The sequence below is a fragment of the Ictidomys tridecemlineatus genome, chromosome 5 (assembly GCF_052094955.1).
Source record: "Ictidomys tridecemlineatus isolate mIctTri1 chromosome 5, mIctTri1.hap1, whole genome shotgun sequence".
Lineage (NCBI taxonomy): Eukaryota > Metazoa > Chordata > Mammalia > Rodentia > Sciuridae > Ictidomys > Ictidomys tridecemlineatus.
This window is the reverse complement of record NC_135481.1, coordinates 19,238,858-19,253,387: the sequence shown is the minus strand read 5'-3', so window position 1 is coordinate 19,253,387 and position 14,530 is coordinate 19,238,858. Positions and strand designations below refer to the sequence as shown.

At 35.4% G+C, this 14,530-nt stretch overlaps 1 protein-coding gene across 6 annotated transcripts in view; it reads right to left on the bottom strand.

The window, feature by feature from the left end:
* Positions 1–14,530, bottom strand: part of Herc1 (HECT and RLD domain containing E3 ubiquitin protein ligase family member 1) — a 185,104-nt gene that overhangs the window by 48,383 nt on the left and 122,191 nt on the right. For 5 of the 6 annotated variants that reach the window (XM_078049498.1, XM_021727300.3, XM_078049495.1 and 2 more), the window contains exons 37-41: positions 13,833–14,353; positions 10,782–11,557; positions 3,084–3,282; positions 2,082–2,242; positions 82–198 (exon numbers count right to left, since the gene is read on the bottom strand). In XM_078049498.1, the coding sequence (XP_077905624.1) occupies positions 82–198; positions 2,082–2,242; positions 3,084–3,282; positions 10,782–11,557; positions 13,833–14,353 (1,774 nt within the window). The remainder of the gene's footprint in view (positions 1–81; positions 199–2,081; positions 2,243–3,083; positions 3,283–10,781; positions 11,558–13,832; positions 14,354–14,530) is intronic. The other variant, XM_078049497.1, reaches the window with a different exon arrangement.

Genomic DNA, 14,530 nt, shown 5'->3' with positions numbered 1-14,530 from the left:
GACCTCTTTAAAAATACTTTGCCTTCACCAAGGTAGGACTTCTCATATCTACAGATACTAATAAATAAAAATTTATCCCACCTGTAGCTTCCATGGCTTTGGCAATCTGTCGGAGTGAGAACCCCATTTCCAGCAATGGAACAGCAATTGCTGGAGGAGGAGGAGAAGTTGAAAGTCTACTGCTTGGATCTGACAAGGCTGAAGCAAAAGAAAAAGAAGTAAAGGCCTAAATGTAAGTTCTCACAATAGCTGTAAGTCTCCAATTTCCTGAAAATGTCTAAATAAAATCTTACTCTAGTAAAATATGCTATGACTAAGCTTATTATAGCAACATAAAGGTTTTCAAACAGATAAATCTGCTAGTAATATAAAATAAACTTGCTGAAAATTCCTTTAAAAAAATTTCAAACTTACAGGAAATTTGCAAGAATAGTACAAAGAATTTTTTATCCTGAACCAATGCAGAGTAAGTAGCAGACCTGATGTTCTACCTCCCCTAAATATGTTAATATGTAACTCCTATAAATAAGAATACTCTCCTGAATAAGCATATTAAGTGTCTCAGCAATGTCCTTTACAGCAAAGGATCTAATCTGGGATCAGATTATCTTTGCATTTTATTTAGTTGTCAATTCTCTTCTATCTCCTTCAATCATTTTGACATTTCAAAGATTAGATATTTCAAGATTAGATATTTGATATTTTGAAGATAAGAGATTTTGTATAATGTAGCTCAATTTAAATTTGTTGTTGCTTCCTCATGATTAGATTCAGATTAATGCTTTTTAGTATTTTCTCATTGCATTCTATTAGATGATATATATGATATGCAATTTCTTTCTTCCTCTTCTTTTTTAAACTTTTTGATACCGGGGATAAACCCATGGGTGCTTTACCATTGAGCTACATCCCTAGTCCATTTTATTTTTAAATTTTGAAACAGGGTCTCACTGGATGCTGAGACAGGCCTCAAACTTGAGATTCTTTTGCCTAAGTCTTGGGATTATGCTAGCCAAGATACACAATTTCAATCTGTCTCACTTCTGGTGATGTTAACTTTGCTTACTTGAGTTAGATGGGATCTGCCAGGTTTCTCCACAGCAAAGATACTCTTTTCCTTTTTCCCTTTAAAACTAAAAAGTATATTTGTGGAGGTATTATAAGAGTGTGAATTTTTGACTCCTCATCAAAGTTTTACTCAATAGCATCCATTTATATTTAATGGCTGAATTATTATAATGATGATGATTTCTAATTTCATCATTCCTTTTAGATACATTAGTTGGTCCTCCACTAATATGTCCTTTAGGCTTGGTGGGAGTGGGTGTACCTCAGTGGTAGAGTAATTGCCTGGCATGCACAAAATACTGATGGTTCAATCCCTAGTACCACAAAAAAGAAAAAAACACACACAAGATATGTTCTTTTTTTTTTTTTTAAAGAGAGAGTGAGAGAGGAGAGAGAGAGATAATTTTTAATATTTATTTTTCAGTTCTCAGTGGACACAACATCTTTGTTGGTATGTGGTGCTGAGGATCGAACCCGGATCGCACGCATACCAGGCGAGCGCGCTACCGCTTGAGCCACATCCCCAGCCCAAGATATGTTCTTTTATGACAATAAAAGTAGAATTTTAAAAATCAGCAAGATATCTAGAACTAAAGTCCCTAAATATCTGAAAACTAAATAACACACTTCCAAATAACCCAGACATCAAAAAAGATCTCAAAGGTAAATTAGAAAGTACTTTAAACTAAATGAAAATGAAGACACAGCATTTGAAAATGTGTAAGTTGCAGCTAAAGTATGTGTAGAGGGAAATTTATATCACTAAAAATTGTCTATATCATGAAAGAAGAAAAGTCTGATATGACTCATATATAGTATGTTATTTATCTTTTAAGTCACAATTTAATCTAGTTTCAAATGAAGAAGCCATTCAATTTGATGGGTGCAGTTCTCCTTCATTAAAATCACTGCTTTACCTTCAGTGAAGACAAACTATAATGTTCACATAATAAAGTCCATACATCTGGAATGCCAAGATGTTTGGGTGTCAAAGTAAATGAAAACACACTCACCTGTACGATTAGCTGGCCTTGCTGACTGTGAATCAGGAGAAGTTAAACTTTGCCTCCTTCCTACTTCATCAGAAGGAGAAGTTGGTAACGACGATATTGGAGGAGTCTGTGCCCGACGTGTGGGAAGTACAGTGGTAGTTGGATAACTAGAGAACATTTGCCTTTGAGAAAACAGCAATGGTTATTAGCATAAAATTAAAATAGGAAATAATGTACACATGTCCAAATATTGAGACTCACTACAAGACAACCATTCTCCTCTTCTACTTTCTAAGATATTGGTCTACAGAATAGATATAAAAATGACCTGTCAAGTAAGAAGAAGGGAAAAAGATAACTTTAAAAAGAAACACTAAACATTTGTTTCCCTTTTTTCACTTAAGCCACAGTTAAGAGAGATCAGAACAGTCTTCTTTCTGAAGTTTTCCTTTGTGTACATATCTGACAAGCTGAAACAAAACTAAATTTAAATAAGTAAACGTTATTTGGAATTTACAAACCTATTAAGTAGGGTTGGCTAAAGAAGCATCATAAAACATGCCTTTTCATTTGAAAAGGTACACTTATTTGATCTTATAGTACAAATAAAAGTATAAAGAATTATGCTTAAATGAAAAAATATATTCATGGATATGAGCTTTTTATTGAAACTAATGTTCAAAACACAAGTATTTATCTTCTGAAGGAAAAAAATTCCAAAGCTCAAACAAACAAACAAAAAATCATCACTAAGACAGCACTCAAGTGTTGGAGCCCTTGCTCATCAGTGGCATGGCTGATTAGACCTGGGTCTACCACTGTGAGACTTTGAGGTAACTTATTAAACTTCTGAGGGACATTTCCAACTTCATTTAAATGGGCTTTACTAAATGATCTCAGGTTCTTTCTAGCTCCAGAACACCGGGGTTCATTCAGTTGGGCCCACTATTCATTAAGAAAACAACCATGCCTGGAGAACTAGAGGCATCAGAAATAGCAGACATTAAAGGTCAACTTCTCTACCTGAGAAGACTAAGTGGCATCACTCCTGGGGACTCAGATGCAGGCACCGTTTCTGTGTCAGTGACTGGAGTGGTGGCAGTTGTGGTGTCCTCAAGGGAGCTGCTCATAAAGGAAGTTGTGCTTGAGGCTGATGGGCTCGTGGTAACAGGTGTCTGTGCCTGCTGGGCATGGTCAGCTTCTTCAGCTTGTTGATCAACCTCTATCAACCAAGATAAAGGTTAGGAAAGTAGTAAGCATTTCTTCTCTTCAAAAATAACAGTGGATGTGGAAAAATATTATTTAAAAGTTTCTAAATACGTTTTCTGAAAGATTTACAGGTCCCTACATATACTCATCCTTATATGAATATTGTACTCATTATTCCAGACTCCATAGACAGTACTATAACAAAACCTTGAAATTATCCAGTTCTCTTTTTAGAGAAGAGGGTTCTCTCAAAAACAAACAGGTAAAAGTCTCACTTTCATATTTAGGATTTAATAATAGATTCTCTAAAGATAACCAATCATTAAAACTGTGTTTCCTCAGGACTTTGATTTTGATACCTATCTTCAGTCTATACAGGCAAAGATAAACCATATAGATACAAGAATAAGAAATACCTAACAAAACCTCCATGCTTTAAAAATGACTCTTGAGTCCTTATCCTAAGAGATAAAATGGGTGGGGGAGTTAAAATGTCTAAATATTTACAGTGTATTTATATATTTTTCCCTAATCTGGTAAGGGAGCCCACTTAAAAAAAAAAAAACAATAGGAGTTGCTAGAAGGACAGCTTATTCTATCAGATTTGCTAAATGTCCACATTCCTTCATAATCAACACACCTCTCTCTGTTTACTAAGTGAAGACAGTGAAGAAGTAACAGCAAAGGAAAGGAAGCGGAAGGGAAGAGTTTGTGGAAAGGGAAGGAATAAAGAACAATGTAAGTTTCATGAAGGCAAGGGACTTTATTTTGTTCACTATTGCTTGTAGAACCTAGAAAAGTACCTGGCACATAGTATACACTCAATAAACATTTCCTGATGAAAAAACAAAGGAAAAAAGGATTACAAACAATGCAGGACAACTTAAATCTACAGGAGGACCTAGAAGCATCAGAAACATGGACAGGGAAAGAAATCAAGGCATACCTAACTCAGATGGAACAGAATATTAGAGAAGACATGAGACAGCAAATCCAAGCAATGAAAGTATATTTTGAAAATGAATCAAACAAACAATTTCAAACTGCAAAGAACGAGCTTTACCAAGAGATAGAGATTTTAAAAAAAACAGTAATCCTAGAAATGCAGGAAACAATAAACCAGATTAAAAACTCTAATGAGAATATTACAAATAGACTAGATCAAGTAGAAGTCAGAACATCAGATAATGAAGACAAAGTTTATCAACTTGAAAAGAATATAGTCAACACAGAAAGGATGCTTAAATCTCACAAGCAATCTATCCAAGAGACATGGGATCTCATAAAAAAAAACAAATTTGAGAGTCATTGGGATAGAAGAAGGCACAGAGGTTCAAACCAAAGGAATGGACAACTTATTAAATGAAATAATCCTAGAAAGCTTCCCAGAGATGAAAGATGGAATGAACTGCCAAATCCTGGAAGCCTACAGGACCCCAAACAGAAAGGAGGCAGATTACATTCAGGGGTAAACCAATTAGGGTAACGACTGATTTTTCATCACAGACTTTGAAAGCGAGAAGATCCTGGAACAACGTATTTCAAACGCTGAAAAATAATGGATTTCAACCAAGAATACCGTACCCAGCAAAATTAAGCTTCAGCTTTGACAATAAAATTAAAATATTTCACAATAAACAAAAGCTAAAAGAATTCGCAGCCAGAAAACCAGCACTACAAAGCATTTTGAGCAAAATACTACACGAAGAGGAATTGAAAAATAGCGCCCAAAACTAACAGTGGGAGATATCTCAGTAAAGGGGGAGAAAAATAACCAAAGAGGAAAAACTAGCCAAACTAAAATAAATAAATAAACATGACTGGAAGTACAAACCATTTCAATTGTAACCTTAAATGTTAATGGCTTAAATTCACCAATCAAGAGACATAGGCTAGGAACCTGGATTAAAAAAACAAACCCAACAAAACGCTGCCTTCAGGAGATTCATATGATAGGAAAAGACATAAACAGGCTGAAGGTGAAAGGCTGGGAAAAATCATACCACTCAAATGGCCCTCGGAAGCAAGCAGGAGTAGCCATACTCATATAGAATAAAATCAATTTAAACCTAAGTTAATCAAAAGGGATAAAGAAGGACACTATATACTGTTAAAAGGAACCATCCACCATCAAGACGTAACAATTATCAATTTGTATGCACCAAACAATGGTGCTGCAACATTCAGAAAACAAACTCTCCTCAAGTTCAAGAGTCAAATAGACCACAACACAATAATTATGGGTGACTTCAACACACCGCTCTTGCCATTGGACAGATCCTCTAGACAAAAGCTGAACAAAGAAACTATAAAACTCAATAACGCAATCAATAACCTACACTTAACCGACATATATAGAACATATCAACCATTATCAAGTGGATACACGTTCTTCTCAGCAGCACATGGATCCTACTCAAAGATAGACCATATATTATGCCATAGGGCGACTCTCAGTAAATATAAAGGTGTGGAGATAATAATATGCAAATTATCTGACCATAATGGAATGAAACTGGAAATCAATGATAAAAGAAGGAAGGAAAAATCCTGCATCACCTGGAAAATGAACAATATGTTACTGAATGATCAATGAGTTACAGAAGACATAAAGGAGGAAATAAAAAAATTCTTAGAGATAAACGTCAATACAGACACAACATACTGGAATCTATGGGACAAAATAAAAGCAGTTTTAAGAGGGAAATTCATTTCCTGGAGTTCATTCCTCAAAAAAAGAAAAAACCAACAAATAAATGAACTCACACTACATCTTAAAATCCTAGAAAAGAAAGAGCAAAACAACAGCAAATGTAGTAGAAGACAAGAAATAATTAAAATCAGAGCAGAAATAAACGAAATTGAAACAAAAAAAAATTGAAAAAATTGATAAAACTAAAAGTTGGTTCTTTGAAAAAATAAATAAGATCGACAGACCCTTAGCCATGCTAATGAAGAGAAGAAGAGAGTGAACTCAAATTACTAACATACAGGATGAAAAAGACAATATCACAACAGACACTACAGAAATACAGAAGATAATTAGAAAGTATTTTGAAACCCTATATTCCAATAAAATAGAAGATAGTGAAGATATCGATAAATTTCTTAAGTTATATGATCTGCCCAGATTGACTCACGAAGACACACAATTTAAACAGACCAATAACAAAGGAAGAAATAGAAGACCATCAAAAGACCACCAACCAAGAAAAGCCCTGGACCGGATGGGTATAGAGCAGAGTTTTACAAAACCTTCAAAGAAGAATTAATACCAATACTTTTCAAGCTACTTCAAGAAACAGAAAAAGAAGGAGCTCTTCAAAATTCATTCTATGAGGCCAACATCACCCGGATCCCGAAACCAGACAAAGACACTTCAAAGAAAGAAAACTACAGACCAATATCTCTAATGAACTTAGATGCAAAAATTCTCAATAAAATCCTGGTGAATAGAATACAAAAGCATATCAAAAAAATTGTGCACCATGATCAAGTAGGATTCATCCCTGGGATGCAAGGCTGGTTCAATATGCGGAAATCAATAAATGTTATTCACCACATCAATAGAATTAAAGATAAGAACCATATGATCATCTCGATAGATGCAAAAAAAGCATTCGACAAAGTACAGCATCCCTTTATGTTCAAAACACTACAAAAACTAGGGATAACAGGAACTTACCTCAACATTGAAAAAGCTATATATGCTAAGCTTCAGGCTAGCATCATTCTAAATGGAGAAAAACTGAAGGCATTCCCTCTAAAATCTGGAACTAGACAGGGATGCCCTCTCTCACCACTTCTATTCAATTTAGTTCTTGAAATACTAGCCAGAGCAATTAGACAGACAAAAGAAATTAAAGGCATAAAAATAGGAAAAGAAGAACTTAAATTATCACTATTTGTGGATGATATGATAATATATCTAACAGACCCAAAAGGGTCTACAAAGAAACTGCTAGAGGTAATAAATGAATTCAGCAAAGTGGCAGGATATAAAATCAACACGCATAAATCAAAGGCATTCCTGTATATCAGCAACAAAACTTCTGAAATGGAAATGAGGAAAACCACTCCATTCACAATATCCTCAAAAAAATAAAATACTTGGGAATCAACCTAACAAAAGAGGTGAAAGATTTATACAATGAAAACTACAGAACCCTAAAGAGAGAGATAGAAGAAGATCTTAGAAGATGGAAAAATGTACCCTGTTCATAAATAGGCAGAACTAACATCATCAAAATGGCGATATTACACAAAGTTCTCTACAGGTTTAAAAGCAATGCCAATCAAAATCCCAACAGCATTTCTTGTAGAAATAGAAAAAGCAATCATGAAATTCATATGGAAAAACAAAAGACCCAGAATAGCAAAAGCAATTCTAAGCAGGAAGTGTGAATCTGGAGGTATAGCGATACCAGATTTCAAACTGTACTACAGAGCAATAGTAATAAAAACAGCATGGTACTGGTACCAAAACAGGCAGGTGGACCAATGGTACAGAATAGAGGACACAGAGACCAATCCACAAAATTACAACTTTCTTACATTTGATAAAGGGGCTAAAAGCATGCAATGGAGGAAGGATAGCATCTTCAACAAATGGTGCTGGGAAAACTGAAAATCCATATGCAACAAAATGAAGCTGAACCTTCTCTCGCCATGCACAAAAGTTAACTCAAAATGGATCAAAGAGCTTGATATCAAATCAGAGACTCTGAGCCTGACAGAAGAAAAAGTTGGCTCCAATCTACATATTGTGGGGTCGGGCTTCAAATTCCTTAATAGGATGCCCATAGCACAAGAGTTAATAACTAGAATCAACAAATGGGACTTACTCAAACTAAAAAGTTTTTTCTCAACAAAAGAAACAATAAGAGAGGTAAATAGGGAGCCTACATCTTGGGAACAAATCTTTACTCCTCACACTTCAGATAGAGCTCTAATTTCCAGAATATACAAAGAACTCAAAAAATTAAACAATATGATAACAAATAACCCAATCAACAAATGGGCCAAGGACCTGAACAGACACTTCTCAGAGGAGGACATACAATCAATCAATAAGTACATGAAAAAATGCTAACCATCTCTAGCAGTCAGAGAAATGCAAATCAAAACCACCCTAAGATACCATCTCACTCCAGTAAGATTGGCAGCCATTATGAAGTCAAACAACAATAAGTGCTGGCGAGGATGTGGGGGAAAAGGGTACACTTGTACATTGCTGGTGGGACTGCAAATTGGTGCGGTCAATATGGAAAGCAGTATGGAGATTCCTGGGAAAGCTAGGAATGGAACCACCATTTGACCCAGCTATTGCCCTTCTCAGACTATTCCCTGAGGACCTTAAAAGAGCGTACTATAGGGATACTGCCACATCAATGATCATAGTAGCACAATTCACAATAGCTAGACTTTGGAACCAACCTAGATGCCCTTCAATAGATGAATTGATAAAAAAAAATGTGGCATTTATACACCATGGAGTATTACGCAGCACTAAAAAATGACAAAATCATGGAATTTGCAGGGAAATGGATGGCATTAGAGCAGATTATGCTAAGTGAAGCTAGTCAATCCTTAAAAAATAAATGCCAAATGTCTTCTTTGATTTAAGGAGAGCAACTAAGAACTGAGCAGGGAGGAAGAGCATGAGGAAAAGATTAACATAAAACAGAGGCGAGTGGTGGGAGGGAAAGGGAGAGAGAAGGGAAATTGCATGGAAACTGAAGGAAACTCTCAACGTTATATGAAATCACATATAAGAGGTTGTGAGGGGAATGGGGAGGGAAAAAACAAGGGAGAGAACTGAACAACAACAGATTAGGTAGAGAGGGAAGATGGGAGGGGAGGGGAGGGGGATAGTAGGGGATAGGAAAGGCAGCAGAATACAACAGTCACTAATATGGCATTATGTAAAAATGTGAATGTGTAACTGATGTGATTCTGCAATTTGTATTTGGGGTAAAAATGGGAGTTCATAACTCACTTGAATCAAATGTATGAAAGATGATATGTCATGAACTTTGTAATGTTTTGAACAACCAATAAAAAAATAAAATAAACATTTCCTAAATTAAACTCAATTTTTATTTCAAAATTTATAGTTCCCAAAGGGGAGAATAAAAGATAAAACAAAGGTTTTTGTTTTGTTTTGTTTTGTTTTTACATATAATATATTGGTCTATAAAAGTTGTGGGCTTTAAAGTGCTCTTTAAAAATAGCTCTGAGACACCAGTCAGAATGGCAATTATCTGTTTTCAGAAAAGAGGTGTTGCAATTATCCAGTTCTGTTTTTAGAGAAGAGGGTTCTCTCAAAAAAAACAGAGGAAAGTCTCACTTTCATTTTTAGGATTTAATAAGAGATTCTCTAAAGATAACCAATCATTAAAACCGTGTTTCCTTAGGACTTTGATTTTGATACCTATCTTCAGTCTTTACAGGCAAAGATAAACCATATAGACACAAGAATAAGAAATACCTAGCAAACAAGAACACAGACAACAATTGGATGTGAGGGGAAAAGACACATTCATACATTGCTGGTGGGACTGCAAATTGGTGCAACCAATCTGGAAAGCAGTTTTCCTTAGAAAACTTGGAATGGAACCACCAGTTGATCCAGATACCCCACTGGGTATATACCCAAAGGACTTAAATCAGCATACTATAGTAACACAGCCACATCAATGTTTACAGCAGCTCAATTCACAATAGCTAAACTGTGGAGCCGACCTAGATATCCTTCAATAGATGAAAGGATAAAGCAACTGTGGATATATACACACAATGGATTACTCAGCATTAAAAGAGAATAAAATTATGGCATTTGTAGGTAAATGGATGGAGTTGGAGAATATCATGCTAAGCAAAGTAAGCCAATCCCCAAAAAACAAAGGCTGAATGTTCACTCTGATAAGTGGATACTGATCCATAATGGGGGGGCATGGGAAAAATGGAGAAACTTTGATTGGGCAAAGGGGAAGGATAGATGAAAAGGGAATATGGGGGCAGGAAAGATGGTGGAATGAGTTAGACCTCATGTAGGATTGCACATATGGTACAAGACATGAGAAGTTGTGCTGCAATTGTGTACAATGAATCAAAATGCATTCTGCTGTCATATATACCTAATTAAAATTAATTAATTAATTAATTAATTAAAATATCTCTGCAAAGTTAGTAGAATATTATATATTTTGAATCAGATCAATAAATACTTGGGTACCTTTTATACCTTTTATATGAATTAAATTTGTTTTATAAAATTTCCTAATAATTATAATGCTTAGGAAGGTTTAAAACAGAAATTTATGTATAGGCTAATGATTATTAATAAAAAAATTAACAAAAAAAGGATTGGTTACCTTACAAAGGAAAAATGATGTGATACTTTTTTGCCCCCCCCCCAAAAAAAAGATGTTCTTAAAAATCACATAATATATCAACAGTTATAAGTAATTTCAATGGAACAAATCTTTTTTTAAAAGTCAGATAACTTACCTTGTTTGATTTTGCCCCCAAACTGGTCTTCCAAAAGCCCATGGACCACTAGTTTGTAAATCATGGCTTGAGCTCGTTCCAGATCAGCTAATCCTAATGCTCTCTTTATGGGTGACCGCATGACTGCTCGCTTCACCATGTGTCGCATCAAAAACTGTAGGGCTGCACGCATTTCCACATCTTCATGAACAACTGGTGAGCTTGCACAGTCTGAGTTGTGGCCATTTTCAGCCAGGACTTTTGGTATCAACAACAGCTCAGCATATTTACTACAGCCAAGAAGAGCACTAAGTGATTTCATAGCACCAAGGTAAAGATAGGACAGCTGTACTGCTCTGATTTCTGATTGGGCTATGTCATGGTTTTTGGACACATGTTCGTGATTTTTTCTTTTTCCTTCTGTTATTTGATGTTGGGATTCCACTCCTGGCAATGTTTGATCTAAAGAAAATGAAACTATTTCATTTTCTGATTTGGAGCTTGTGGTACCCTGACTTTTGACATCATCAGCTGTTAATCCTGTTCGCACATCTAAAGTAGATTCACTCTCAGGTTTCTGATCAACGTCCCCTTTCTCTTCAGACTCATGTCGGTGTTTCTTTTCATGACGCTTGGTGCTCTGTTTCCCCATATCTTCATGAATGCCTGTTAGATATGTTAGGTCCAGCAGCACAGAAGCTGTCAGGCCTCGGAATCGTGCCACATCAAACGGCAGTGGTTCACAGGGCTCCAGATTATACAATGGAGTATCACTAGGCGACCAAAAAGTTGGGAAGCTTTAATAAAGATCAGAATGACACAGGAAAAAGCAAGTGAGGGAAAGACAGGAGGAAGGTACAGAAAATAATGTAGGCAAAACAAGATGTATTATGTACACAATACAAAGAATACTTTACACAAACTAAAGACATCATTACAGAGAGAAAAATAAGTCTATTATGAGAAAATGGAGAGTTGTGATGCTACATGCAAAAGCACTGAGATGTTCATGTGCTTTCAAATGAGAATAGACTTTATTATATAATATAACCCAGGAACTGCAAACTTCTCATAAAGGGACAGATAGTAAATATTTTAGACCTTGCAGAGTACATGGTCTCAGTTGCCAGTATTCAACTGTGCCATTATAATACAAAAGCAGCCACTGATATACTAAAGAAAGGAGAGTGGCTGTGTAAATTTACTTCCAAAAATAGCAGGGAGCCAGCTGTAGTTTGATGTAAGCTATCTGGAAAGTCTGTATAATAAATCTAGTTTATTCTGTGGGTAATAGCTCTTTCAAAGTCTTCATAGAAGACTTTGTTTCACTAAGAAATTTACTTTATAGTCTTCAATTAATGTTTCTAATTTATAATTTAAGCAAAATTATGATTATATATTTCCTAACATTTGGCAAGAAATTCCTGAAGTTTATGAATGCTATAAACATAAAATAATACAAACTTTAACAAACATATAAGGTTTTGTTGTACTAATCTAAATTGTGATTCTGTCTTGTTTTCCTAATCCTGTTTTCCCTCTGCCTCATTTTTCTTACTGGTTTTCATTTACTAATTTACTTATTTTACTATACTGTATGCATATTAGTAAGGTAACATAAATCCTTTCTGAAACAAGGCAAAGAATATAAAAGGTAAACACTTTCATGTAACTTTGTAAAACCATCATTGGTTTTTCTTAGATTAGAGAAGTAGATATTAACCCTTGAAATTGTGTGTAAAATTTATGTATGTATATTTTTCAACTAAGTGGGTCCATAGCATTCACTTGATTTTAAAACCATGATATTTCCAATAAACGCTAAGCACCACTGTTTCAGATATTGTTCTATGTCATATTAACGTATAACTTCATAGGAATCACATTAGGCAATATAATGAATAACTACATAATGTCAACCAAAATCCATATTTTCAACTAATACAACGATGTAGAGTAATAAGTCAGTTTTTTGGATAGTGATACTTGACATTTTTCTTCTTTAATAAATGAAGTTTCTAATTCTAACTGAATGCAGACACATAAGTGCTTTTAAGTACTCTGCTGTATCAAATAAATGGAATGATTATATCTATTAAAAATCTGGGGCTCAGGCTGGGGTTCAGTGATACAGCCCTAGCACTGTGGGGTACTGGGTTCAATCCTCAGCACCACATAAAAATAAATAAAATAAAGGTATTGTGTCCATCTACAACTTAAAGAAAAAATTTTTTTAAATGCTGCACATTGAGGGAATAGAAATATGGGTGCTTAAAAAAGCAGGGGCAGAACAAGAATATCAAAGATAATCCAAAATGTAATTCTAGTCATTCAAATGTTCCCATGCTATACTCAAAGCCCTTCTATCAAAATGAAATCAACAGATCAGCTGGCTTGCTTTTTACTATCCCAGTATAGTAGAAATGACTAAAAAGCAGGAAACTGGACTGGAGATGTAGTTCAGTTGTACAGTGTTTGCCTAGCAAGCAAAAGACCCAGGTTTGATTTCCAGTACTCCATCTGTCACCAAAAAAGGCAGGAAACCATATGAAAAACAGAAAGAAGGATTCCAATTAAACCTAACTAGGGATATTACCATTTCTTCACCAAAAAAAAAAAAAAAGAATAAAACAAAAAACTATGCTACTACTTCTTCTTCTTCTTCTTCTTATTATTATTATTATTATTCCTGGGGATTTAACCTAAGGGTACTCTACCACTTAGCTAAACCCTCTTTTATTTTAAAACAAAGTCTTGCTAAATTGCTGATGCTGGCCTCATACTTGCCATCCTCCTGTCTCAATCTCTCAAGTCACTGGTATTATAGGCATGCACCACAGTGCCCAGCAAAAATATTTGATGAATCACTAGTATTTCAAAGAACATGGGTTTGGAAATTTTTTTCCTTTATAAAATCATAGTACCAATAGTTAGCTGTATGGAAAAAATATTTTTAAAAACTCAACCAGCAATTCATCTAAAATACAGTGCTTATACTTACTGTCCATGGGAAAAGTCCCGTTTCATTATTAAATATTCATTTGCTAAAAGTGTTAACTCAACAGATCATACCTGATGGTAATTTCTGCTTCATCCCATTGGACCTTGGCAGACGTGCTACCCTCTTTGACCACTCCCAGCAGCGTGGCATGGCGCCCAGTTTGCTTGTGAACACACCGACCTCCAACTCTAAGACCAGCATCAACTCCTCCTATCACTGCCAGAACTGGCCACACCTCTATGCAAAGAGTCCTCAGCTGTGGCTCTGAGAGGTCAGCAAGGCCATGTCTATTATGTTTACCTTTCTCTTCCTCTTTGTTCTCCTTCTCCTCTCTCATTTCATTTTCCTCTCGGCTCTGAACCGAGCGGCTTTTCTTTAGCTTCTGACCTGACTCTTTAATACATATCTTAATTTTATGTAGCCTTTCCATCATTTTTTTGTTAATGCAGTAAGTCCAACGGTCTGTTCGGTGAAGGATACGGATAAGTTGAATAGTGGCCTCAGCTAGCACTGCTGCTACTGGACTACAAATGGGGTCTCCTGGAAGTAAGTCCCGTGGTGTGCCTCGCATCTGCATATCACAAATTTTCACCTATATAAAAGAAAAGAGGGTGGAACATATGTGATATCAATAGGTTTCCTTAACTGTTAGTAACTATAAATTCTAGCACATGGAATTCCATGTGGAACTACTGTTTGATCACCTACTACACATGTAATATACCAACTGGCTCACAACAAAGACGAAATGTTGCGGACCTACTGAAGT